Source organism: Talpa europaea (genome assembly GCF_964194135.1).
Source record: "Talpa europaea genome assembly, chromosome: 12".
In the NCBI taxonomy this organism is placed as follows: domain Eukaryota; kingdom Metazoa; phylum Chordata; class Mammalia; order Eulipotyphla; family Talpidae; genus Talpa; species Talpa europaea.
The window spans coordinates 96,141,278-96,166,598 of NC_140079.1; the positions used below are offsets into that span (position 1 = coordinate 96,141,278).

The 25,321-nt window shown below is 51.7% G+C and overlaps 1 protein-coding gene across 2 annotated transcripts in view; it reads right to left on the reverse strand.

Moving 5' to 3' along the window:
* The window catches only part of SNX29 (sorting nexin 29), a gene marked incomplete at its 3' end in the record, with an annotated part of 282,630 nt that overhangs the window by 244,847 nt on the left and 12,462 nt on the right, over positions 1–25,321 (reverse strand). For both annotated transcript variants that reach the window (XM_084250522.1, XM_084250521.1), the window contains exons 3-8: positions 21,560–21,684; positions 12,343–12,523; positions 9,657–9,727; positions 8,287–8,535; positions 7,437–7,809; positions 1,973–2,091 (exon numbers count right to left, since the gene is read on the reverse strand). In XM_084250522.1, the coding sequence (XP_084106648.1) occupies positions 1,973–2,091; positions 7,437–7,809; positions 8,287–8,535; positions 9,657–9,727; positions 12,343–12,523; positions 21,560–21,684 (1,118 nt within the window). The remainder of the gene's footprint in view (positions 1–1,972; positions 2,092–7,436; positions 7,810–8,286; positions 8,536–9,656; positions 9,728–12,342; positions 12,524–21,559; positions 21,685–25,321) is intronic.

Below are 25,321 nucleotides of genomic sequence, written 5' to 3' on the forward strand. Positions count from 1 at the left end.
TCCCCCACACCCCCAGCTGTCTCACCCTGGCCAGGCTCACGCACACCAGAAAGAAGCTACAATGGGGCTCCACAGCTCCCTAATACAGCACCAGAACCTCCATGAGCACCATAGCCACAGCGGGCCTGGAGCTCTGGGGACACAACCGCAGAAACCACTGGGCAGGGGCTTCTGTCATCTTAGTTCTACAGACGAGGAAACGTGCTGGAGGATTCCAGGCTTGCATGCAAGATCACACAGCTAATGTGTGAGGCCTGACCCCCCCAGGCTCACTCAGATGAGCTGAGGCCTGGCCCCTGGAATGTGTGCCTCTCCTCCATCCACACGGTGGCCCCAACTGCCAGACATTCCGCATGTCTGCTGACGGGCAGCGGTGAGGGGCCCACCCCCAGGCCCAGGCTACGAAGACCAAGCGCCATCCCCGAGTGAAAGGAGCTGGCCTGGCAGCAGGCACCAGCCAGGCCACCCAGGCCCCTTGGTGATGTCAATTGAGCCCAGAGGGAAGCTCCCTTGGGTGCGGGAGGTGACGTGTCTGAGTGATGGGCTCGACCAAGTACAGCCTTCACTCCCCTCAACCACGGTTTCAGTCCAGTCAGTCGACAGGTCTCCGACGACACTACAGACGCACTAAGGTGTTTTCAGAGACCACGTTCACCTTTTACTGCATTGATTGTGTGGCTGTCCTGGTTTACCACTCGGCATTACTGCTGACCTCTGCCTGTGACTAGTGCATAAATAACCATCATCCCAGGTATGTGTGCTGGTAGAACAGTCCCCAGTGTGTCAGCACAACTGTGCTTCCGGCCTCCCCTGGGCCTGGGACCACAGCCCCTGCAGGGGAGGGGAGGGTGAGCCAGGCAGGGCGGGCAGGATGGGGGAGACAAGCGTCCACTCAGCCCGGCTCCCAGCTCCAGCTGCTATGCCCACAGGACGTCCTGTCCTATCGCCACAGCGGTGCACACAGTCAGTCTTCATGGGCCTTAGGATGTACAGGGCAACTTTTCCCACTCACTTAGGGGCCCTTCACCCAAATCTGAGGGACGAGACATAGCAACAATGCCCGCTTCCTTGGAGTGGCGGTCAAGACCACCCTATGGGTCTGGGCCGGCTGACCACCCTATGGGTCTAGGCTCACTTCCAGGGCTCGGTATGTGCTGGCTGCTGGTCTCACCATATCACCCCGACTCCCACAGTGGGACTCTCCCTGAGAACAGAGTCACTAGCCTGAATTTACCAGTGGGAACTGGCCCCACCTCCAGAGCCAAGACAACCTGCCGGCTCTCCCGGGGCCTCAGCATCTCGAAGGTCCCAAGGGGCCCAGGGGCGCCCGAGCAGCCCCGCCCTGCTGTGCCCAGTGAGTCTCAGCAGGTTTCTGTCCCTGCACAGCAGCAAGAGCAGCAGTCCGTCATCTGCTCAGAACGTCAACAGCTCCTGAGCAGCGGGTGCGCCCTCATGGCTCCTAACCGGGTCTAGTTAGACCGACCGAGGTTGTGGGGTACAAGGCCTCGCTGACTGGCTGGTGCTGGGGCAGTGGCATCTACAGAGCAGCCACTGTACCAGGCATGCCCTATTCCCAGGGCAGGCTTTAAGAGAGCTACTCCCTGACCCCCCAAAACCCTCTGCACGAGAGGTTTAGCACCTTTAGAGCGACAGGTTCTGGAAATCCCTCCTTTCTCCTAAGAGGCAAAAATAATGGTTATGATTTGTGGTCACCGTGTACACAACCAAGTTCAAAAAATCACTGGTGAGAAAACCCCAGGGGCTCCCCGAGGTCTTGCCAGCTGGTTCAACCCAACACCACACCCAAGACAGCAAGAAGGGAAGCCAAACCTGTCACTCCCGCCTCTCAACAGGCCCCCTGGCCCTGAGCCCCCTACTCCTCTGCCCTCCCCTACCTGCACAGGTAACCAGGGCACTGCTGGCCCCAGAGCCAAGCTCTGACTGCAGGAGAAGGTCGCCAGGCAACACCCACCTGCAGGGCTGTAGGAGCCCACGCCGCTGACCGGGAAGAGGACGTCGGTGTCCCCATGCAGCACCTGCAGCGGCGCCCAGTTGTGCGTCTGGGAGGGGCAGGGGTTCCCGTCCAGGGGCCTGAGGGGAAAGAATACAGCTGTGTGACCATGCCAGGGGCCCCCGGCTCACACTCACCACAGCATCCGCTGGGCCTCCCCAAGTTCCTTCTTGGGAACCAACCAGACCATGATGGGGCTGAAAATAAGAGACCTGGCTGGGAGTCAAGAGCAAGTCATTCGGATCCAGGCCTCCCACACTCGTTCTGTCAGCCAGCATTTACTGAGCACCTACTGTATGCAAGGCAGCATGCACACAGAATTTGTGCTGGCAAAAGAGCCAGCAGAGTTCACCACCCACGGAGCTTGCAGCCTGTGGAGGATGCAGACAAAGAATCCTGCAAGGTGTGAAAGGGCAGCTGAGATGTTGGAACTGGGCAGGGAAGCCAGGAAGCCTTCCTGGAAGAAAAGAGGGCTGCGATGAGAGCTGCAGGGAGCACAGGGGTCACCCAGTGAAGAGGAGGAACAAGGAGGGTGGGGGGAAGGAGCTGCCTGTGCAAAGGGCTAGGACAGGAGGCGGCACCTTGTGTCTAGGCTCTGAAACGGTGGCTGCCTGGCAACCTGGGGTAGGATCCCTTCGGCCGCTGGTTCTCAAACCCTGATGAGAGTGCAGAATCAGGTCCCCTTCCAAGAGGGGTCAGCTCAAACATTAACCAGGCTCATATGATCGGTTACAGAGTCACCTTACCCACAGAGTACAAACTAACCTGTACCATCTTCATAATGCCAGGCTGATTGTTCAGTTTCTTGAAGAAAGTATCTGCCCACTGAAGCCTGAGGAAACACTGATGAGCACTAGGGTGTATCTGTGTAGCACTTTGAAGTTTACAAAATCACTTTGAAACTCAATTGATAAAAAAGACCAAATGGGGTGATGATCACCCCTACCTGACAGGACGGAAAGGAAGTGAAAAGGAGGGAGCGGGAAGGAGGCAGGGAGGCGGGGAGGAGAAGGCTCAGAGAGGCTGCTGCCGGAGCCATCAGGTACATCAGCCCGGCAGAGGCCAGGCTCCCAGCGCTGCGCCCGGTCAGGTCTCTGACGCACGGCCCCGAGACCCGGCGAACACAGAGCAGGGGTCAGTGAGCTTTCTGTGAAGGAGCAGAGGGCAAATAGCTCAGGTTTGGTGGCCCTTGGCATTCTTTACTGGCTTTTCTCTTTTTTTTTTTTTTTAAAGAATATATTTTATTTATTTATTTATTTATTTATTTATACAAGCACTGGGTACAGTCAGAAGCACAGGAGGGTGAGAGAATTCACCAGAGCCAGAGCGGGGAGCAGAGCAGGCAGAAGGACCGAAGCACACTGCTGAGGGGAGCAGCGGGCGGCAGGAGAGGTCTGTGCGCCATGTGGGACCCTCCTCCGGTGGCCGGGGAGCAGCCGGGGATCAAACCGGCACCACAGAGGCTGCGGGCAGCTTCGCAACCGAGCGCTCAACTGCTGCGCCACCAGGGAGGCCCTCTTTTTTTTTTTTTTTAAGCAAACTTTTAAAAGCAAGGAGAGTCTCAGCCTGGGGCCAGGCCTGTGGGCACGGTTTGCCAGCTGCACTTTCAGAAGCCTGTCAGGTTAAGAACCTCCTTTCAGCCCCTCCACCTCCCTTCACAGAGCAAAGGAACGTGGGAAAATACGACCCGTAGAATTTTACAGAATACAGCCTTTAACCCTGCAGCTAAAAAAACACAGCAGGTGGGTGTCGTCAGAGAACCTGCCTAGCCTGGGCCAGTCTGACCAGCTGAGCCCCCAAGTGCGCAGAATGGCTCCTGCAGCTGGTGACCCAGGGGACAAGGGATGGCAGAGGCACCCTCAGGAGAGGGTGGAAAAGCCAGCATCTTCCCGGGGGTGGCGGCACTGGCTCCACAGGCTGAGTTTTCTGCTGTCCTAAGGGAAATCTCACCACCTCCCAGCGAGGCATGCCGTGAAGCCTGGCTGAAGCCCAGCCCAGGACAAGGCAGGGTAGCCACAGGACAGACAGGGACAGGAGTCACAGGTGGGACTCCTGGGACAGAGCCCAGGCTGGGCAAGGGAGCTCACCCCGCTTTTCACTAGAAAAGACACCTTCCTCAGAAGATGCCCAAAAGAGGAAACTCTCCCCAAACACAACTGGGCCCACACTATTTCCTTAGCATCTATTCTCTTTCTACATGTGACTTATCTTCGCAAGGCTGTGGTGGAACTAATTGGAGGATTTTATATTTGGCTTTTTGCATTTGATATTAATTCATAGGTATCTCTTCATACTCCTTGGATATCCTGAAACATCATCTAAGACAGAGCAAAGATCCTCAAGACACTGACCTCTAAACGCCAAATCACCTGCACTCACGGCTCCCCTGGGCCGCTGCTGGGGTCGAGGTTCTGCTCTTTAAACCAGACTCTGGTGCCTACACACAGCAGCCCTCCGCCCAGGGCTCCGGGGGTAGGGCCTTAGGGATGCCACTGGAGCTGTCCCTGAGGCCCCCAGGCTCCCACCCCACCTCATCACTCAGTAGGCAAGGCACCTACTATGTGCCCAGAGCATGGAGGACATGGGGTGCTCGTCCAAGGCTCATCTGAAATCTTAGCAAACAGAATGAGCAGATTCTGGTGCCTGGCTTCACTGGGCATCTGCTTGCTAATGAGGGACAACCATTTCCCATCAGCTTATTATTCTCTTTGAATAGTGTTTTCGCCCCACTTCCCACAGCACACGTGATGTGGCAGAGCAACTCCTTTCTATAGTAAATCATCCTCTCTTAAGAAAAAAAAAAAATTAAAGCCAACACTTGGGGTAAATATGGAGGCAAGAGGGACAAGATTTTCCTCCATCATCAAAGAAGTGGTTTAACTGTCAGGCCTACTTCTGGCCAACAGAGCATCTTAAAGCCCATCCGGCATCCGACCATGACAGAAGTGATGCCCATATCCACCAGGTGTCCTCTGGGCCTAGCCACCTTCCCTCACAAACTGGCTGTGCAGGTGAACTTCTAAAGTCCTGGCCCTCTTGGCCACTAGGCCTTTCATGTGAACACTGGCTGAAAATCAAAATAAAAGCATTACTCAGTAGGCCACCTCATCATTCCACTGTTCTCCGTGCCCCCAGATGCTTGGCAGAAGGTTCGATCAAGAGCCTGCCTTCATGCCAGGCAGAGGCTGTCCATATTCCTTGGGAGACCCCTGCCAAGTCAGCCTGACTGTTCTGTGTTTCACACATCACAATGCTGGTGGCACATGGGCCTCCCTGCTCTAGTCCCCTCCCTGGCAGCAGTCCAGCAGGAGGAGAGATGACCGTGCTTGAGGCCAAAAATCCCAGGGAGTGAAACAACTCAGAGAGGCATCCACCCAGAGACACAGAATGCAAATGGTAATTTCTAAAGGCCCAGAGTAAGAATGAAAGGCAGATGTGAAGACTAAGAGTGTGTGTCAACTTGGCTGAGCCAAGGAGCCAGGCGGTAGATCAAACATTATTCTAGATGCTTCTGGGAAGGTCTTTTTAAAATGCGATTCACATTTACATCAGGAGACTGTGGGTAAAGCAGATCACCCTCCAAAACATGGGTGGGCCTCATCCAATCAGTTGAAGGCCTTTATAGCAAAAGACTGAGGTTCCCCCAAAGAAGAAACTCTGTTCCAGTCTGCCTCTGCATTCCAACTGCAACCTGCCCCATGTCTCCAGTCGGCCAGCCTACCCTGCAGATATGGACTTGTCAAGCATCCACACACAGAAGCAAATCCCTTAAAATTAATCTCTGTAGATGATACATACACACATGCACACACACGCGCACAAGCACACACACACACACACACACACACACACACCCCACCCTCCCGGTTCTGCTTCTCTGGAGAAACCCAGCTAGCCCAGCCATCACAGGACCTGCATCCTGATCACATTCCTACCATGAGCAGCAACAACACTGCAGGAAAGATGCCCTGACAGGTACTTAGAAGTCTTATCTTGTCTATGAAAATGTTCATTTCAGAACAGCTAATACCAAAGGAAAAAAAACTTAAAAAGTCTACAACCTAGATACCTACATACTCAACTATGGGGGAGAGGGGTGCTTACAAAGCCACGACGTGTGGATCTGACTGAAATCAACCAGCCAATACTCACAGTGATGTAGAATGTGGAAAATACATGACAGCAGAGGCAACAACGCACCCTAGCTAGAATCCCAGCCTGCCGGGTAGCCAAAGCTCAACTTCTACGGAAGGTGGTTCCTTCACCCAGCCTGCCGGGTACCCAAAGCTCAACTTCTACAGAAGGTGGTTCCTTCACCCGTCCGGTGTGGGGACACCCACTACCTTCCCAGGGCCGTTCCAGGCATAAGGTCTAGAAGCAGCTGGTCACACGCCACAGTCAAAGATGATTGATAGGCTGATGCTACTAATTTGGGTATCCATGTGAATGAGGATGAAAGGAAAAATCAAAACAACAAAAACAGGCTAGTCAATGTGAGTCAATGTGGCAATGGACAGCTTGGGGCCAGAGACACACAGTACCCGAATCCCGTCCTGGGCCTGCGAGGTCTTCACTGTACATGCTCACAACTGGGGTTTGAGAGGACTGTGGCTAGGAGGCTCTGTGCACTATCCAGCCTGAGTGAAGGTAATTGGTTTTTCTGCCACATTTATTTGGCCTTGACAGTAAGAGTAAGCTGAGGCATCATCATATGAGGGCATCACAGATCAGCTGGTGGTGGGTCTTTCGTGGCTACCCACACTCACGCCAAAGGCCCCACATACAGTTACCCCCCATAACTCAACCACAAGGGAGACGCTGTTCATCTCCCAGGCTCAGATGGGTCTGAGGTTCTGGGAGGTAAAGAAACTCATCCAACCTGGCCCAACCTAAGTCACACAGGTAGGAAGGGGAGCTCAGCTGGTCTTGTCTCTGTGCCCTTCACTCTGTTTTTCTGCTCTGTGCCCTCGCGTGCTTCAAGACCCTTCCCCAGCATAAACCTGCAGTGACTCCAGGGTTAGGGTGGCGAGTGCAGACAAAGTACTGCTCTTCTCACCTATGCAGATCGACAGAGAAACAACTAGCCTGGGAGCATCCTCTAGAAACACCCAGCCTTCTCCTGAGCTTCCCGTGAGTGACAAGTGAGAGATGGGAGGGAAAATCCAAGCAACAGAAATGAATGGTCCCCATCTATAAAGCAAGGATTTCAGGGCACACATCTTGACACCAACTTTGTAACAAGCACCTTCAATTTCTACCTCCTTCCCCCTCCCCCCAGTTCTCAGGAGAACAAGCAGCTAGCACACCCTCCCTCCTCCTAAATCAAGGTCTGAAAAGTGAGCGATGGCCTAGACGTCTCAATTCACCCAAACTACAGAGACACAGCAGGAGGGTCGCCCCTTGCTGAGCCCCCGGTGGCACCTACTTCTCGGGTGACTCTGAGCGGCCGCCGTGCCTCCTGCCCACCATGCTCCCGCACACGGCGTCCTCGTCCTCATCCACGTCGTCATCGATGCTCTTCACGTCCAGCTTCGGGTATCCAAATTCCCCGTTCAAAGACAGGGAATCGATTTTCCAGGAATTGCTGCTCTGACTCCCGTTGGAATTTGGCCCGAAGGGGCTCTCGAAGGCCGACATGATGTTGAGGGAGGAGCGGTCGGAGTTATCCTCGGAGCTCTCCCCGGCGCCCAGGGTCTTTCTAAAAACGTCGCTGGAGTTCTGCTCGTCTTCCTCGTCATCGAATGAGATAATGTTGGTCACCTTCTTTTTCTTCTTACGTTCCTTTTTACATTTGGCCTCTGGCAAAAAGAAAAAGGTAGAAGGAAAAGCAGGCACAATTAAGGGATGTGGGAGCCAGCTTGCCTCTACCCTGGAAAACACTCTGCTATCCCACTGAACAATAATTTGTAAGAAAAATCGATAAATTCAGATTCTGTTTAAATCCTGGGGGTGGGGAGGGAATGTGAAGGCAAAGTGCTAATAACCTGCCTTCCTTAGACACAGAGCAGCTGCATGAACAAATGATGGAATGAATGAATGAATGAGGATCGCGCTGCTCTGCTTTACACCCTCGATTCCAGCTTGCTCTTATTGAGCTGTTTTCAGGGCGACTCAGGGAGACCCTGAACATGAACATGAACACGAACATCAGCTGAAAATGCAAGTGCGCCAGAGTCCAGTCCTCTCGGCACATCCATGGGACAAGGGATGTCCGCCTCAGCCACAGCTGCTGGCCTGTACCAGCCCGCCTGCCCCCTCGCCGCCCCTCCGCTCACCGGCACTGACACTCTTGGACACAACGGGCAGGGGGTCGGTCTCCTGCTCGGGTTTGATGAGGATGGCCACCGGAGAGGACGCCGTGATCTCTCTGATGAGGCTGCTCACTCCCTGCGTGGACTCCTTCAGCAGGGAAGTCATGTTCTGAGTGGACTCCTTTAAGAGGTCCGAGACAGTCGGCGCAAACTTACTCTGCCCATTTAAGTCCTTGTTGTCGATGTTTATCGCGAAGAGTATGGAGTTCAGACCTGCCCCCAAAAAGGAAAAGTCTGGAGTTGTGTCTGCTTGGAATACTCACTCCTCCAAGGTAATAAACAGGTTGCTGAATTACAGGGGACACCCCGATCGCAATGTTGACAAAAAGATCCCACAAAAGTGGCGTAAATGGACACTGGCTACTGCAGCAGGTGAGTCTTTCCAAATATTCTCCCCAACATTCATTGCATCATTTGTTCATAAGAAGCCAATCAGGGGAGGTTAAGGTGTACAGTGTGGGGCCAGACTGCCTGGCTTGAATCCCAGCACTGCCACTTACAATGAGACCCGAGTCAAGTCACTTACAACCTCTCAGGGCCTCCGTTTCCTTCTCCGTAAAATGGGGCAATAGTATCTCTCAGAGTTCAAAGTATCAAAGACCAAAGAGACCATCACCCACCAAAAACACAGCTGGAGGCAACAGCGTGCAGCGATAGGACCATCACTTTGGGCAAAGCCTTGCCCGCAGCCTGCAGAGGGGATGTGCCCTGACCTTTCCTCGCTGACGGGCTGGCTGGGGTAACTCACAATATGTGGGATTCAGTCGATGTAAACTCTCAGAAGAGAAAAAAGAAAAGAGGCAACAAAGGACTTGGAAGCAATTTGCCCATTTCCATTGGGACCATCTTTGTGAGCAGCAAATAAGATATTTAACAAGCTGCGGGTGGACCTGACTCCGGGGCCTTCACCTCCACATGATGGGCGCCTGACTCCATCACATCTGATTCTCTCCCAGCGCCATCAAGGCTGCTGCTGTGCTACTGGGATTCCCACCTCCCAGGAGAGGACAGTGAAGGTGACAAAGCTGGCAGGTCACCAGCCTTAGGTCACCACCTGGCAAGGGGCAGAGCCAGGTGTCAAGAGCAGGCCTCCCACCTCCAGCTCCCTTCACATGGCATCTGCCAAGCCCTCAGCCCCAGTCTCTCTGCAGGGGCTAAACTCCAGATATGTACACTCAGCACTCAGCAGCACTCAAGGAAGGCCCATGGCCAGTGAGTCGGCACAGTGGAAAGGGACAGGGAAAATCTGAGCACGCATGGCAGCTACAAATTCACCCTTGGCAGCCTCCCGCCCCCAAGCTTCACGGCGCCCCTGCAGGCTCTGCCAGGCTTACCAGCTGCCATGGTGGGAAGCATGCTCGCCCTTTCCTCATCCATCACAAAAGACCAGTCTTCATAAAAGGTACTGCAGGTGGAAAGGGAAAGGAGAGAAGCTCTGAGCAGTGGTTCTCTGCATCTACTGGCAGATAATTCCACTATGTGGCCTCCGCCTGGGCTCCCCAGGGTGGATACACGAGGTCTCTGCTGGGCTGAAGCATATGAACAAAGGAGGGAAGCATGTACCCAACGACGTCCTCATGGGCCTCTGAGATCTTTAGCGTCCCCTGGACTTGAGAGTACAGAGGCAGACAGGAGATATAACCATGCTAGGGAAGCACATCTACGCAAAGGAGAAGGGGACAGAGAAGTGACTTCCACTGAAGCAAAAGACAGACAGGGAACCCAAATTGGCTCATAGCATCCCCTTCCCCCACTGGATTAACACAAGAAGAGACCATTTAAAAAAAAAAAATGACAGGCTTCAGGGCTCCATCAACCAGGCACAACTACGACCAACTTGGGCTGCAGGCCCAAAAGCCCATGTTATCCCTCAAAAGGCCAGGGAAACTAAAACAGCCCCACCCGGCAGTAGGAGGAAGGAGGTTAAGGGGTCTGCAGGGTCTGCCAAGGTCATCTGGTAACAGCCAGGACTGAAAACAGGCCTCAGTCCAATTCACCAGCCCTTCATCCTACCTCCTGATGAGCGCTAACCGGTGACTGGCCTCCACCCCAACTTCCCCACCAAGCCAGAGAACGCCAAATTGGAGGAGTCAAAGCTCACTTTCACTAAAGCAGCATGAGTGATGAGTGACTGCAGTTCAGCGAGAAACTGGACACATTAGCTGTGCCGAGGTCACTGGATTCGACGCGCAGAAGCAGAGAAGAGACGCCTCGCGCTCAATGCACTCACCCAGATGTCAGTGGAAGCACAGCCACATGTTCAGGTTGGCATCGCAACTGAACTTCTGATCCCCAAATGGTGAGTCTTTAAAAATCTGAGCCAGTGTTCATGTGTGTGGAGAAATTTCCCACATCGAGTCAGATCAGCAGCTAGTGACTCAGTTCAATTGCGATTTTAACAGAGGCTGTCACTCCAATTGGCCCTTGTTAAATTCAAGCCAGGGCTGAGTGTGCCAGAAAGAGCTTGAAGGAAACCCACGTTAAGGAAAGTAAATAAGCCCTCCTTAACTGGAGCTGGCCAGGACTCAGGGGGCACCTACCTTCCCACTCTCCTAAGCAGTACACCGTGGCTGCCGGCACCTGCCAGGCCCCCATCCTGCCCTTCAGACACAGAGTTGGAGTATACACCCAGACAAATGCCACAGGCAATGTCAGTGGGTAGTTTTATGAGCCCTGGTGCACAACCCCAGAACTCCCAGCAGTTTCCTGGTAGAAAGGTGAGTGCGGGCAGGAAGGAACAGAAGAGGAGGCTGGAGCCAGGACACCCAAGGCAAGATATGAGGTCAGAGGAGCAGAAGTGGCACAAGGAAATGCCAGGAGATATCGCTGTGGGGTCTGGGTACTGCTGATGTGGGAAGTGCTCAGGGACACAACACCACCATAAGTCTAGTCCACCATTCTCCGAGGGACAAGAGACAGAGAGACCATAAATATTACAAGGACGAGAAAAGATGCCAACAGGGGAGCAGAGTCAGCCTGTGTGATGACAGGTGATTTCAGATTGTCCCCAGGGTGGACAGCACTGCCAGGCGTGGTGAAGGTAATACAGCTTCTGTGTGAAGGATCACCCACGAGCCCTGTGCTGGCCCAGGCTCAGATGCTCAGACCTCCCCACCCGGTCACATTTCTCTGGGTCCTGCAGTGGCCAGTGCAATGTCAGCAGAAGAGGGAGGAGGTATCGCTGCTGGGGGTGAGGGAAGGAGGAGCTTCAAGAGCCGGGGTGGAGTTCAACCACACCTCCTTCTCCTTCCTTGGCCATTGGATGGAGCCTCCACCGCCAGGGGTGCCCGAGTTAAGACACTCCTATGCCCCCATGATCGACAAGGAACATGAAGAAATAAACTGGGGTTTCTGTGGTACCTGTTGCGGCAGCCTCACCCGGCCTATACTAACTCAGAGCACATTTTTGTTTATGGTCAAGAAAACACAATAAACATGGAATTTCTTAATAACAAATGACTCCCTACTTACTACTGTCATGTTTCCTTCAGTCAACGTGGGACTGATTAACACCCCTGAAACAGAAGGAGTAAGACCCCCAGCATACTAGGAAAGACAAATGTGAAACAGGGTACCGCATCTGCCTCTGAAAGAAGCCCAAATTAAAATCCCACCAAGCCACCAGCAGGCTGTGTGAAGACACGAGCTCTCTCTACCCCAGCCCCCTTCCTGCCCAAGCGATGGTGGGTGTTACTGAGTTTGCTCCCTGCAGGGCCCAGGCTGAGTCCTTTACAGGCCCCCTCCTTTATTCTCAGCACAATGGTCCCCACAGCACAGCTGAACAAGCTGGGGATGTAAGAAGGAAACCCATTCACCCCAGTGGAGGGACTCAGCATAGGTAAGCTCTGGGCTCCCTTCCTAGAGTCTGGCACCAGGTACCTGAGCCTGCCCCCTATACCTGAATGCGCCCCCCGCCCCCCCTCGCCCCCCATACCTAAGCCCAGCCCCCACGCCTGTACCTGAGCCCATCCCCCATCCCCTCTATACCTTAGCCTCCACCCCCCCATCCCCCGCCCCTACCTGAGCCTGCTGCGGTCGGCCAGGAGCATGTGCAGGTAGCGCTCCAGTGAATGCTCGTTGAGGGCACAGCGCAGCCAGGCCCGGCCACGTCCCACATCGGAGGCAATGTGGCGCAGGGAGTAGAAGCGCTGCAGCTCGTGCTTGTTGAGGACCTCCTTCACATAGAACCAGAACACGGGCTCTGCAGAGAGAACCAGACACGTCACCCCCTGCGCCAGGTGCTCCATGTGTCCCGCGCAGTGCTCCCTGGGCATTTCTGAGGATGGTCGAAGAGTTACTTCCTTAGCACAGAAAAGGAAGAAACAGGAGGGTACACCAAAATAAAAGTGACCCCAAATCCATTGTTAACATTTGCAAGTATTTCCTTCAGGTCTTTTTTTCCCTGCACTTTTCCATTTTATACCAAGTTGACACCTGTGATAGGGTGAATTAAGACCCCCATCCTCCTCCCTGGAACCTGTGATGGATTCAGGTAATGGTCTGGAGGTGGGAGATCATCCTGGGGGTTTCCGTGGGCACAATCACATGTAAGCTTCTCGCGGGAGGAGAGGGGCTTGATGCAGAGAAGGCAACCCCGCCAGGGAGGGGAGACTGCAGTGGCGTGGCCGCAGTCCAGGAGAGTCAAAGCAGGGAGAGGCAAGGAGCTGATTCTGCCCTGGAGCCTCCACAGAGATCCTGTGATCATCTTGACTCAGCCACTGAGCCTGACTTTGGACTTGACACTGTGAGAGAAGCCATGTGTGTTAAGTCACCCAGTTTGTGTTGCTCTGGCGGAGAAGCTGTAAGGAACCAGTACCTCTACCGTGTGTGTTTGTCTCTATGTATACGGGAATGTAACCATACACACACCCCTACACACAGATACATGTGTGTCATAGTGTAACCTGGTTAGTTTCTTGCCTAAATCATGCGCATTTTCTTGTAAAATTTAAAGAGCTTTGAAAACATGATTTTTGATAGTTCCCCAGTTAAATATAGTTTAACTAAAATGATACACTGTCGACTTCCCCGCTATGCTGCTTTGAACGTCCCTGTACATAACTGTCCTTGCTTCCATCCTTGGGAGAGACTTCCAGACGCTAAATCACTATAGGAACAGATTTAGGGCTTGAAGGGAAAGCTGAGAAAGTTTGTTTTTATCCTGAAAGGAGTCAGTATCTCCTCACATCCCACCTTTTACCCACAGGCACACAGATTTTTCCATAGGTGTAATTTCAATGTATACCTGATTATGTGATCCACTTAACAATGGCTCATCAACACTTTTTCACGCTGCCAATAATAACAGCAACAACACCAGCTGCACTGTTTGCCGAACTTTAATTCCATGCCGGCCTCTGCACTAAACACTCACACCTGGCCTTAGTTCTCACTGCCACTAAGGCCAACTGCACTCAAAGGGTCCCAGGCCTAGAGAGGTGAAGTGACCTGCCCAGCAATACGCAGTTAGGAAGAGGTAGCAGCCCTGGAAGCTGAGTATGAACCCCTAAATCCCACTGCCTTGTGAACTGGGGGGCAGAGGGAAGAAATCTACCTTTTTCAAAGTTGACTGATATCCAAGGAGAAAACCCTGAGTCTCTACAGCTGGCCAGGGATTCACAGCCAGGAGTTAATAAACAAGCTCACAGGCCCACTGAGAACTTGACAGGATCTTGAACCTTCCTTCCAGAGGGAAGCAAACACACACCTCCATAAACTAGTCACCCGGCTAATGAGCGGGCTCTAATACTCAGTTGGGCTCCAGTGACCAGGACTGCACTCTGCCTGGGCTCCCTCAAAGACACCACGGGCTCAGCTCTAAGAGGGCCCCCATTTAGTGGGCGGGAAGAACAGGAAGAGACCGTTCCAAGGCGGAGCCTGGGCAGGCCACTCAGGTATACTAAGCTTCGGAGTCTGTCCCGTAAAGCCAGCCCAGAGCTGCAGGCGCTGAGCACGATACCCGCTGTGATGGCCAACGCTGGCTGTTACCGTCTCCTGCAAGAGCATCTCCCATTGTGTCCCTTGCTGTTAACAGCATCTAGATGTACACCAACGCGTAAGTGTGTGTGGACTTGTGGGTGGAGTCAACCCTGGGATCATTTAGAATAAACATGCCAGGGGTGACTAAAACCACCACCAAGAGGGTATTTCACTGAGACCAGCCTCTGTCGCAATCCCAGACCACCATACTGACCCTTCCCAAGCCCACTGGACCAGCCCACACCACACAAGCGCTGTCCAGCCTTCTTCCCACTCCCTCTTGGCGAGCCCAAGACCCAGGGCCAGGCGGCCAGTAGCTTGCTCTGAAACACACAGCTAACAGCTGCGTATCCGGCCCATGTCCAACCCGTGACCCTGACCTTGAGTGCACATGAAACTCTGTCAGGTGTGTTTTCACCTTTCAATTTCACAAATTGCTTATTGCTACAGAACCTTCCAGAGCCTGCCAGGGTGATGCTGATGATGATAATTATCCCAGCAGGACTCCGTTTCCACTGCCAGAATTAATGTGGGCTATTCAGAGCACAGCTCCCCTGCACACTAACACGCGGTGGCTGTAATTTAATTTGGGAATATCCACCGATCTCTTATCGCTTTGAAACGAGGGGCTAATTCCAAAGTGGGCCAGGGCTCCAGGTTTCCTGAGCTCCTGAAAGCCATCTGTCCACAAGAGCGGGAGCCAGGAAGGGGGCGAGTGCCCGCTACTGGGGGTGCTCATTAGCAGAGGATGACTAATGGCCCAGGGCTCTGGGCAACGTTTCTAACAGCCTCAACTTTAACAGGTGCCAAGAATTCAAGAATTCATGGTGTGGAGGCCAAAAATCTTGGCTCAAATTCTAGCTCATGCATTGTGTGACCTCAAGCGACTAATGCTGTCCATTCCTTGTCTGTCAATTGGAGATAATGGGACCTTCCTTCAGGGTTCACTAAGAGGGGAGGCGAGAAAATGAAACGCACAGGTGAAGCGCTGAGGGCTGAGGAACCGAGGCCTTAGAACAGCATCCCTGTCCTTTCTTCCGGGAGCAGCACCCCTCCTTCCGAGGGGAACCCAGTTCCACGTGCCTTCGGTACTACCAACCTCCCTGTACAAAGGTGGGTGGGAGACCCAGGCTCATGCATGCGTGGCCCTGCAGGGCCTGACAGCCTCACCTCACTTGCCCCAATTCATCTTGTCTCTGCTTGCATGTGACTCTCAATGATGTATCATTTTTAACTTGGTATGTTTTAAAGATGAATAAATGCACAATAATCTCACATAATGGATTATTTCAGTAGCTTTAAATTTAAAAATTAAATATGCCTATTTACTCCATAGAACAAAAGGCAATTATCTCAGCAAGGGTGGATGGCAATCACAAAGATAAAGCAAGAAAAGGAGAAGAAAGTGTGTACAGGACTGTAGGGTAAATGAAAAATCAGGCTTTTTTCCAGTTTCCCACTGCTAGCCACTATGACCACCACCTGCAGTCTTGCACACTCCTAAGTTTTGTGGCTGCCTCGGACTGAGGGTGTGGCCACGCGCAGTTTTCAGGGGAAGGTCAGAGACTATACTTAAGAGCAAACAGGCCAGTGAGGGGTACTCACGTCTGACCTGAACTGCCCGGAGCCCTTCCCCCAGTGGCAGTACTATTTCTACAGGCTCGTTCTATTTCTTGGGTCTGTATCCAAATGCCCCAGAAAAAGGCTGTCTCAGGTCACTGTAGAGAAGAATAAAACCTCCATCCACAACTGACTGCTTAGCTGCTTATCAAATAAATCTGTTCTTCCTGAACCCCCATCGAGACTGCACTGCCAGCATCCCTGGTAGGGCCCAGTGGCTCCTGGTCTCCACGTTCCCCATCCTGATTCACTCAGGCCTGCCATCCTTCTGGCTCCCATGAAGCCTGAGGTGTGCATCCCAAACTCAAGAGCACACAGCATCCACCCCATCACACAGCAGTCTGCAAGCGCCTCCTCCCATGAGAAGCATGACCCTTCTCTCGCTCCAGGGAAGCAAGAGCTTCTAAAGCCACCTCGGGGCCTCCCTGGTGGCGCAAGGGGTTAAGCACCACACCATGAAGCAATCCACAGCCTCTGCATCACAAGTTCAATCCCCAGCCGGCTAGGAAGAAACCCACATGGCACAGCAGACCTCCCCCTGTCTCGCCCGCTGCTCCCCTCAGCAGTGTATTTCGGTCTGTCTGCCTGTTCTGTTCCCCACTCTGTCTCTGATGGATCCTCTCACCACCACCACCACCACCACCACCACCCCCGCATCTCTGGCCTGTACCCCAGCTCTTGTATGCATAAATAAATAAATCTTTAAAAAAAGAAAATAAAAAATAAAAATAAAACCACCTCGTTACCTTCAGGGTGCACCTCAGCCTCTGCTGAAGAGCCACTTCCATGCTAACAGGAGAAAAGCAAAGGCCCTGTGAACCGACACGCCAGAGTCATGGACTATAAACTGACAACTCTGTGGCCAATTTGAACGCTAACCCAGGACACAACACAGCCAGATCAAACGCGGCCAGGTTCCCGAGGCACAGGCCAGCAACGCCAGTCTCGCCTTAGTAAACACCACTGGCCCACGTCCTCAGGCACCCCAGCTGTCAGGGACCCTCCCCTGTGAACGTCGTCAGCATCTAGTGACGCAGCGAACAGCGCCCTGGCTTCTGGCTCCTTCCAGAAGGCCAGCCTACCTCCAGCAGCTGTTCAGTACTTTTATCACCAACCCTGGGTGGTTGTCCTTTTTCTGCTCCTTGCAGACGTCCTTCCAAGGTCTCTTTCACCAGAACCAGCTGATCTTCGAGTCACGAACACAACAGAGAAACATAAAGAGGGAACTGAAAGCCTTTAAGGATGGGAGGGCAGGAGAGTGAACTTCCTCTCACAATCAAAAGGACGGGCTGGGTTCTCCTGGCACATGTGGCTTCCTCCAAAATTAATTTTCTACAGAAATGAAATTGTTACCCAAGGTGAACCAATAAGGCAAAATATGAATTCTGCTTTGAGCTAAATGCAATCAACCATTTTCAAAAAGCCCCACAGAGGATCAAGGAAGTTGGCGTCTAATTTTACAGCTGGGGCTATATCAGTACCACCTGCTTTCAACAGACTGTGAAGATGTACAGACAGGGTGGGCCCAGCTTCCCGGGAGAACGAGCAGCCTGTCCTGACAGCTGGGTCTCCCAGCCGCTACTCGAGCAGTGACTCGCGCACTCCTTTGCAGGTCAGGACTGATGCACGGGAGCTACCAAGATGAGCGAGGATGGCCCCAGTCCTTGACCAGCAAGAGACACGGCGAGGACAAGAGGCAGGGCCACAGGACGGTCTAGTGGGGAAGGACGAGGGCTGGAGGAGGGCGCCTGTGGGAGCAGCACCAGCCAGCTGGGCAGGGAGCTCGTGAATGACCTGTGGAGAGAGATCTGAAACTTCCAGCAGGGGCTGAGCAAAACCATGCTGACACCACGCCACACCCGCTGGAACAGCTGTTATGACAAACCCAAAATGTCACTGAGGATTTCTTTTACCCTGGAGACTTTTTCCCACAATAGTGTTTCTCCAATAAGAAGCCCGAGTGGCGTCCCCTACATGCAAGTCCACCCGGAACCCGAGCGAGACCAAAGCTAGAAAGATTTTTTGCAGACATGATTAGTTCAGATGCGGTCCTAATGGAGTGCAGAGGGTCCTAAATCCAGATCTATTCTCTATGGAGAAGAAAGGACACGAGAGTCGTGGCCGTGTGCAGAGGGAGGCCAAGCCGGGGCCGGGCTGCAAGCCAGGTCCCGCCACGAGGGACGGCTGCCAGCCACAGGGAGTGTGGAGCCCATTCCCGAGGCCCAGGGTCAGCCCACAACATGGACACCTGGGCTCCAGGAAGGTGGGAGAACATATGTCTGTTATTTAGAGCCACCATGTGTGTGTTAATTTGTGACTGCAGCCCCAGGAAATCGCTATAACCACATCCTAGCAAAAGCAGAAATGCAGCAGCACTCACAAGTGCCCAGGTGTGAACCAGCTCAAGCCCTGGCTGGCTTCAACTGAGTCTCCTCTGCCCTCATGGCCTGAGAAGCAACAGTAAGCCCTTTCTGAGCATAACCTCCTCCCGAGCTTCACATGACCTCAAGTTCTCCACACACGACGTGCGGCGCTGCAGGGAGAACACCAGCAAGCACAAAGACAAGGCTGTGGTCAAAATCGAGACAAAGCCAGAAAGTCAGGGACTTCGGGCACAGTCAAACGAGAAGACCTCTCCAACCCCCTCCAGCTGGGGTGGCACAGAGGCCTTGAGGGTGGAGCAGGCTGCAAGGCCAAGTTGGAAGATAGGTGACACCCCACCCAGGGGCACCACTGGAGGAATGACACACCTGGGCAGCAGATGCCAGGAAACCACTCTCCACTAGTCCAGCCCACAGTCACAGCTGGGCCCAGCACGTGCTGGCAGGGGCGCTCTCCTGCACAGCGGAGGCTGGGGAGCCCAAGCCCCCACTCCTGGGTGACAAGGCAGTGCAGGGAGACAGGAAGAAGAGGAAAGGCAGAGAGAGCAAAATATGTGAACAGATAATGGACAAAACTGCCAACATTTTGTTTATGAAATATCTACACATCCAAGAAGCTAGAATATTCCTGCACAATAAATGAAAGGAAGTTTACACCAAGACACACCAAGGTCAAAACTGTTAAAAGTCAAAGACAAAGAGAAAGTCTTGAAAGAATCAAGAAGAAAGAAAAAGGCCAGTTGTCTACAAATTCATCAAAAAAGGAAAGAAAAAGGAAATACTTCCCAGCTTGTTTTATAAGGCCAGAATAACCCAACTTGACCTCAAAATAGGACAAGGAAATTATAAGAAAATAAAGTAACAAGGCAATCTATAAACACATATGCAAAAGACTCAAAAATCAATTCAATGACAAAATAAAGATGCTGTATCATTACCAAGTTGGGTTAACTCTATGAATGCAAGGTTGGATTAACACAAGAAATTCAATCTCAATAAATGGAGGGAAAGCGTTTGAAGATTCAAAATTCACTCGTGATAAAAATTGTTAGCAAGGGCCTCCCCGGTGGTGCAGTGGTTGGGCGTTGGGCTGTGAAGCTGCCCGCAGCCTCTGCAGCGCTGGTTCGATCTGCGGCGGCCGGGTAAGGGTCCCACATGGCGCGCAGACCTCTCCTGCCGCCCGCTGCTCCCCTCAGCAGTGTACGTCGTCAGTCTGCCTGTTCTGCTCCCCACTCCGGCTCTGGTGAATTCTCTCACCCTCCCGTGCTTCTGACTGTACCCCACTGCTTGTATAAAAAATAAATAAATCTTAAAAAAAATTTAAAAAAAAAAGAATCACGAATAGTAAAATCACTTTAAAAAAAAAAATTGTTAGCAACTAGATTTAAAAAAGGGGACTGTTTTCATCTGATAAAGCTTTCCTCTAAAATCAGGAATAAAACAAGGAGCCCCTGGTATTTTCAATGCTATTCACTAATACCAGTACCCTGGAGGCCCTGATAAAGCAAGAAGCATACAAGAAGCAACTATGTTTCTATATACAATCAACCATCGGGAAAACAAGCTTAAAAAAAAATACCAACCTCAAAATCTCAAATATCTAGGAACAGGTCTAACAAAAGATGTTCGCAAAAGACATTTTCGAGAGATAATGGAGAGTTTACATAAAGGAGGAGACACAAGTTCATGGACTGGGATACTCGATATTAAAAATAGGTGAAATTCTCCCCAAAATAACTCCCTGCACTTCCAATCAGAACTCCACAAATTTTCTTTTGTGGAAATTGACAAGCTGATTTTTTCAAATGCATGTGGAAAAGGAAAAGGTCCAGAATACTCACTACAACCTTGAAGAATAAAGCTGATGGACAGAACACTTGCCAGATATGAAGACTTTCTGTAAAATACAGTAACTAAGGGCAATGTGCTATTGGTACAAGGGTTACCGGACTGGTAGAATATAAGAGAAAGCCTAGAAATATATGGATGTCTGCTGTCTGACAAAGGTGGTAGTTCAGGGCAGTTGAGAAAGCATTGCCAACACTTGGGGCTCAGTCACTTGGTCCTATAAGGGAGAAACACCAACCCTCTCACACCACATACAAAAATACATCCCAGTAAACGGTATAGCTCGAAATACCAGGTCAGACATAATTAAAAGATGACCACAGAGCCTCTTTATGGAATAGGCAATGAATTTCTGAAGCAGGACACGGGTTATATCAGTAAGAAGACAGATAGGCGTGACTACTTAAATGATGGACAGTACTTCTGCTCCTCAACAGATGTCACCGAGAGTAAAAAGGTAAACTACGGAGAAAACATATTTGTTGAAGGACAGAGAAGAAAAGGGAAGGAGAGATGCCAGCCCGAGGTGGGGGATGGAGGTTAGGGCCCAGGCAGCAGAGAATTTCCAGACGCCTCCCCCAAAAATGGCAGGGCTGATTTATCACTGAGAAATGAGGAGAACTAGCAAAAGATGACACATTTTACTCAGCAGTGACAAGGAAAGCATCCCGGTAACCAGGAAGATCAGGAATTCAGGGCAGCAGCATCAGCAGGATCTGAAAGAACCTGCTTTTTTTAATGTAGGAGAGGACATGCCATGTTCTTTATATCACAGGCTGGACTTCAGGGGTCCCGTCCGCAGGAAATCTTGGAGGTCTCCTCAGCTGCACGGTGGACTCCTGGGGCTGCTGGGAGCAATGAGCGTGTTCATCTGTCTGAGGCTCACACTGCCAGGCTAGCACTGTGCACTCTCGGTGCCAACAGTGACTGTCGTCAGCCCTGCCCAGTCACCCAGAGACAGGCGCATGGCACATGGGAAGTACTGACCACATGAAAGCGAGTGGTCGCAGTACTGGAGGTTCAGAAACCTGCAGGGTTTCTGCTGTTTGAGGCAGAGGTGGCTATGAGACGGCAGGCTACCCTTCCCATAAAATGAAAACAATTATTCCTTTTCCAGCTACAGCCACGCACGCCACGCAGGGAAACAAGCCCTAGCTGCAGGCCCCGGGCCGGGGAGACAGCAGCACGTGGCCTGAGAACCCCAGACAGAGGATGGCATCCCAGAAACAGACGCCGGCCAGCCCCACCACTGGTTACAAGCGAGACACCCTCACACCCGGGCCTCTGCTCCACCACGTTCCCCTCTCTGCCCCACCCAAGGCGCATACAGGCGCCTCCATCAAAGACACAAAAATCAAAAGAGAACGAGAGAAGAGACGGCGCCCTCCATGCGCATCGGCCTCACGTACCTGTTTCAGTCTTGCTGGCGAAGCCCGCTGCCTGCTTGATGGCGGCCGCCGTGAGTGCCAGTCCTCGACTCCTCTTCAAGCCATGCTGCAGGACAGCTTCAAACTGGGCACACAGGCAGGTCACCCTGAGGGAGGACAGCGATTCATCAATCACCCTGTGACTGAGTAACCACCCGGGAGGGCCAGCACCTCTGATGAGCAGCAAGGTAAACACTGGACGTCAGGTTGGCAGCAGGTCACGGCAGAGACTGGGCCCACCACACACCTCTTCCCTCTCAAGTTTACTGCGGAGGACTCTGTGACACCCCAAACAGCCTAGTTCCCCGAGGGGAGGGTGCGGGGGGTCAGAGTCAATTTAAGCACAAATCAGTTTGCTGTAGGGAGGGGTTAGATGTTAACTGCATCCAATTCACAAATTCAACTCCAATGCATGTCACAAGGAATTTAAGGAATAAGATTATCTTTCAAGAGATTGAATTCACCAGCCTGCCAAATTGGAAACACTGTATAATTTCATGGCCTGTTACATATATTAAAAAATATATATATGAAATCTCAGTCTTGTTCGTTATTTTTGCGGTAAGAGGTTACACTGAAGTCAGATGCAGAGCTGACGGAATTTTCAATTAGGACAAAATAACTGGGCATTTAACTGAATTTCTCAATAACCAAAGAAATGGGAGATTCGGGAACATGTTTGCAAGGAGATGAGGTCACAGCAACTACACTTTAAGCTTAGCCGCCCTCCCAGGGCTCCAGGGAGCAGCCTGCGTGGGTCTGTGGGCCTCGGAGACCCTTCCACTCAATCCTGCGACTCATGGGAAGAACCACGCTTCTCTCTTCCACATACCAGACTCCATTCCAGCCTCACAATAGGAAGGCGGGAGTGAGATGGGCGAGGCCACGTGAGGACGGTACCAGTGGCGGGAAATACACAAATAAGCTACCCGGGCCATTTCAGTTGAGAACTGAAGAAAATAAAACAGGATGAGGTGGGAGGTGGCAACAGCACAGGGACAAGCTTAGATTTGTGGCCTGAATGGAGGTAACCTTGGGCTTCTGACAGGATATGATGAGAGGCAGCAAGCTAGGCAGAGGGGCCCAGTGCAAATGCCCAGAGGCCACCACCACCTGCTTCGACCTTGCCTAACTGCAGGCATTTCCTGTTCCACCCACTCCACACCTGGAGTAATAATACTAATAACACTCCAGGTGTTTATCACTCTGTGGGTAGTAAAACATTTTCATACCCATTATTTCATTAGCTCCTCCCATCAACACTATGGTATAGGTAAGGCAGGTATTATTGTCTCCATTTTATACTTAGATAAACTGAGATTTAAAGACATCTAAGTGACTTCCTGAAGTCACTTACAGGCAGAAACATCTAAACTCCAGCCCCAGCCCCACCCACCTTCACCACCAAGACAAACTTGCTTTACTCCAAGACAAAGTCTTCTCCTACTGGAAGGCCAGTAGGAAGAGAGAAGACTTTTGTTGATCCATAAACTAAACCCAGACAAATGGAGAATCTTGATCCCACCTCCATCCTTGGAGTATACATGCTGGCCCCTGTCTCTACCGAAGAGTCACTTCAGGGGTGCAATCTTGAGAGGGTAGCGTACTACTAGGACCATGTGGACAGCAGACATGACGGAACCCGCGTAGGCCTCTATACAAACTCTTAAGATGCTGGGTGGGTGTAGCGATTTATTGTCTTTCACACAACCCAGGATAAACCTTATATGTAAGTTGCCTTGCTTACTGAAACTGCCACTTACCAATCTGGAATGGTCTGCTTCTTTCTTCAGTCTCTCCTCATCTTCTGAGTATGGGAGCCATATATTTTACCCCAGGAACTCCTGACGTTGGAAACCAACCCTCCATGCCCAACCTTTACTCAAGTCATGTGTCTACGCCAAAAAATCCCAACACAGCATCAACAAATGCACGCACCTGAACATTTACTCTAGCCTGTGCCTGTGACAGACATCACTAATGCATCCCATCATTCCAGGAAATGCTGCCAGACGATCAAAGGTGGCCCTCCACACAAGGAAGTCTACTTGCATCCCAAACCTAACACTATCCTCAAGCACACTATTTGTTCTTCCACTCCTACCTGGTCTTCCTAGCTCCCCTGCCTGGCTCAGTGCCTGGTTCATAGCACACACGCCATAAACGCTATTTCACTGGGTAGGTAAATGGGTGATGAACCTTGAGCCCTGGGTTCTAGAATACTCCCCCACACTCTTTGCTGGGTAGATGTCATTCTTAAATATTAGATGCTAGTCTTCCCATATACATATGCTAGTCTTCCCATATACGCAGGCAGGCACACATTTCAGGGCTCCTGGAAAGTTGAGACACCCACTAAAACTAAGTTCCAGGGCCTCCCCTGGTGGCGCAGTGATTGAGCGCTGGGTTGCGAGGCTGCCCGCAGCCTCTGCAGCACCGGTTCAATTCCCAGCCGCTGGCGAGGGTCCCACAAAAAAATAAAAAATAAAAAAATATAAAACTAAGTTCCATAGGAACCAAATCAAAGACACAGCAAAATGGAGTTTGACCAGGAAATCCTACTTGGGGGGAAGAGAAACAAAAACTCTGGGCCACGTTTAGAATTCTCCAGAGCAAACCACAGCTTAAAATGAATCATCTGCAACTATAATGATTACTCAACAGTCCCTGACTGCTTGGCTCCAAGGCACAAGTGAGTAACCACCCCCCAACTCTAAGAATACCTGGCCCCTGAGAGGAATGAAATGTAGGGGGACAGCACAAAGTTTGGGACACATTCATATAACAACCCTCCAGATGCAGTCACACCAACCTAACACAGGAGAAAATGGGGGGTGAGCTGCAATCCCTTCATTGCTACACCTGCCTCATGAGGGATATTACCTAATACCTTCCCCATGTCCCTGCTTCACCTCCAAGTTTAATCCTACTGGTCACTCAAGACTTAGCTCAAGTGTCCCCTCCTCCAGGAAGCCTTCTTGAGTGCTTCCTCATTTGAGCTTCTCTCTCCTGCAGCACTTGGCCAATGTCTGCTAACGATCTGCTTTGCACAGCTATCACCTCTTGCTAACTTGAGTTTCCCAACAGCAAGGATCATGCCTCATTCACCTTAGGTGCCCCACACGTAACTCAGAAAATGGATTTGATGTACATTCAGGTGAGAGATGCTTCGTAGGAGATCTTGCATCACCCATAAGCCAAACCAGGTGGGTTCAGGCTAGAGCAGCAAGGAAAACACACGTGCCCAACCCTGTGAATCCAAACCCTGAGTTGTGGTGGGTGTGGCGCTGGCACTGCCTTAGAACCATTACATAAGGATGCCTGCAAAATGAGAGGGGCGTCTGCTTCAGTGAAGCTCTTTCATTCCTCAACTCAGTCTCTCCCACTTCCCAAGATGCTCTCTGCTAAATGCTCTCTGGCCTTGCTGTGATGGGTTGGCTGCCTCTGTGGCATTTTAGAGCAATGAACTCTAAGTTAATGAATTGGGGCATGTGTTTAACTTAGCAGAGCACTTAAAAAAAAAATCTAAACCTTCCTTGTTTTTTTTAAACCACCAAACAAGAAAATCAAGTTTTTGTGCATATAGCTGTTCCCCAGAGGAGGGGAGAAGTCATCTGCACACAGGGCCAGGCATGGACAACAAAATCATACATACAAGGAGGTGCCACCCCAGTGAGGGGCAAGGAATTTGTTATCTTTGATCAGAACATCATAGTTCCTAGAAGAAAAAGAAACAAAGCTGGT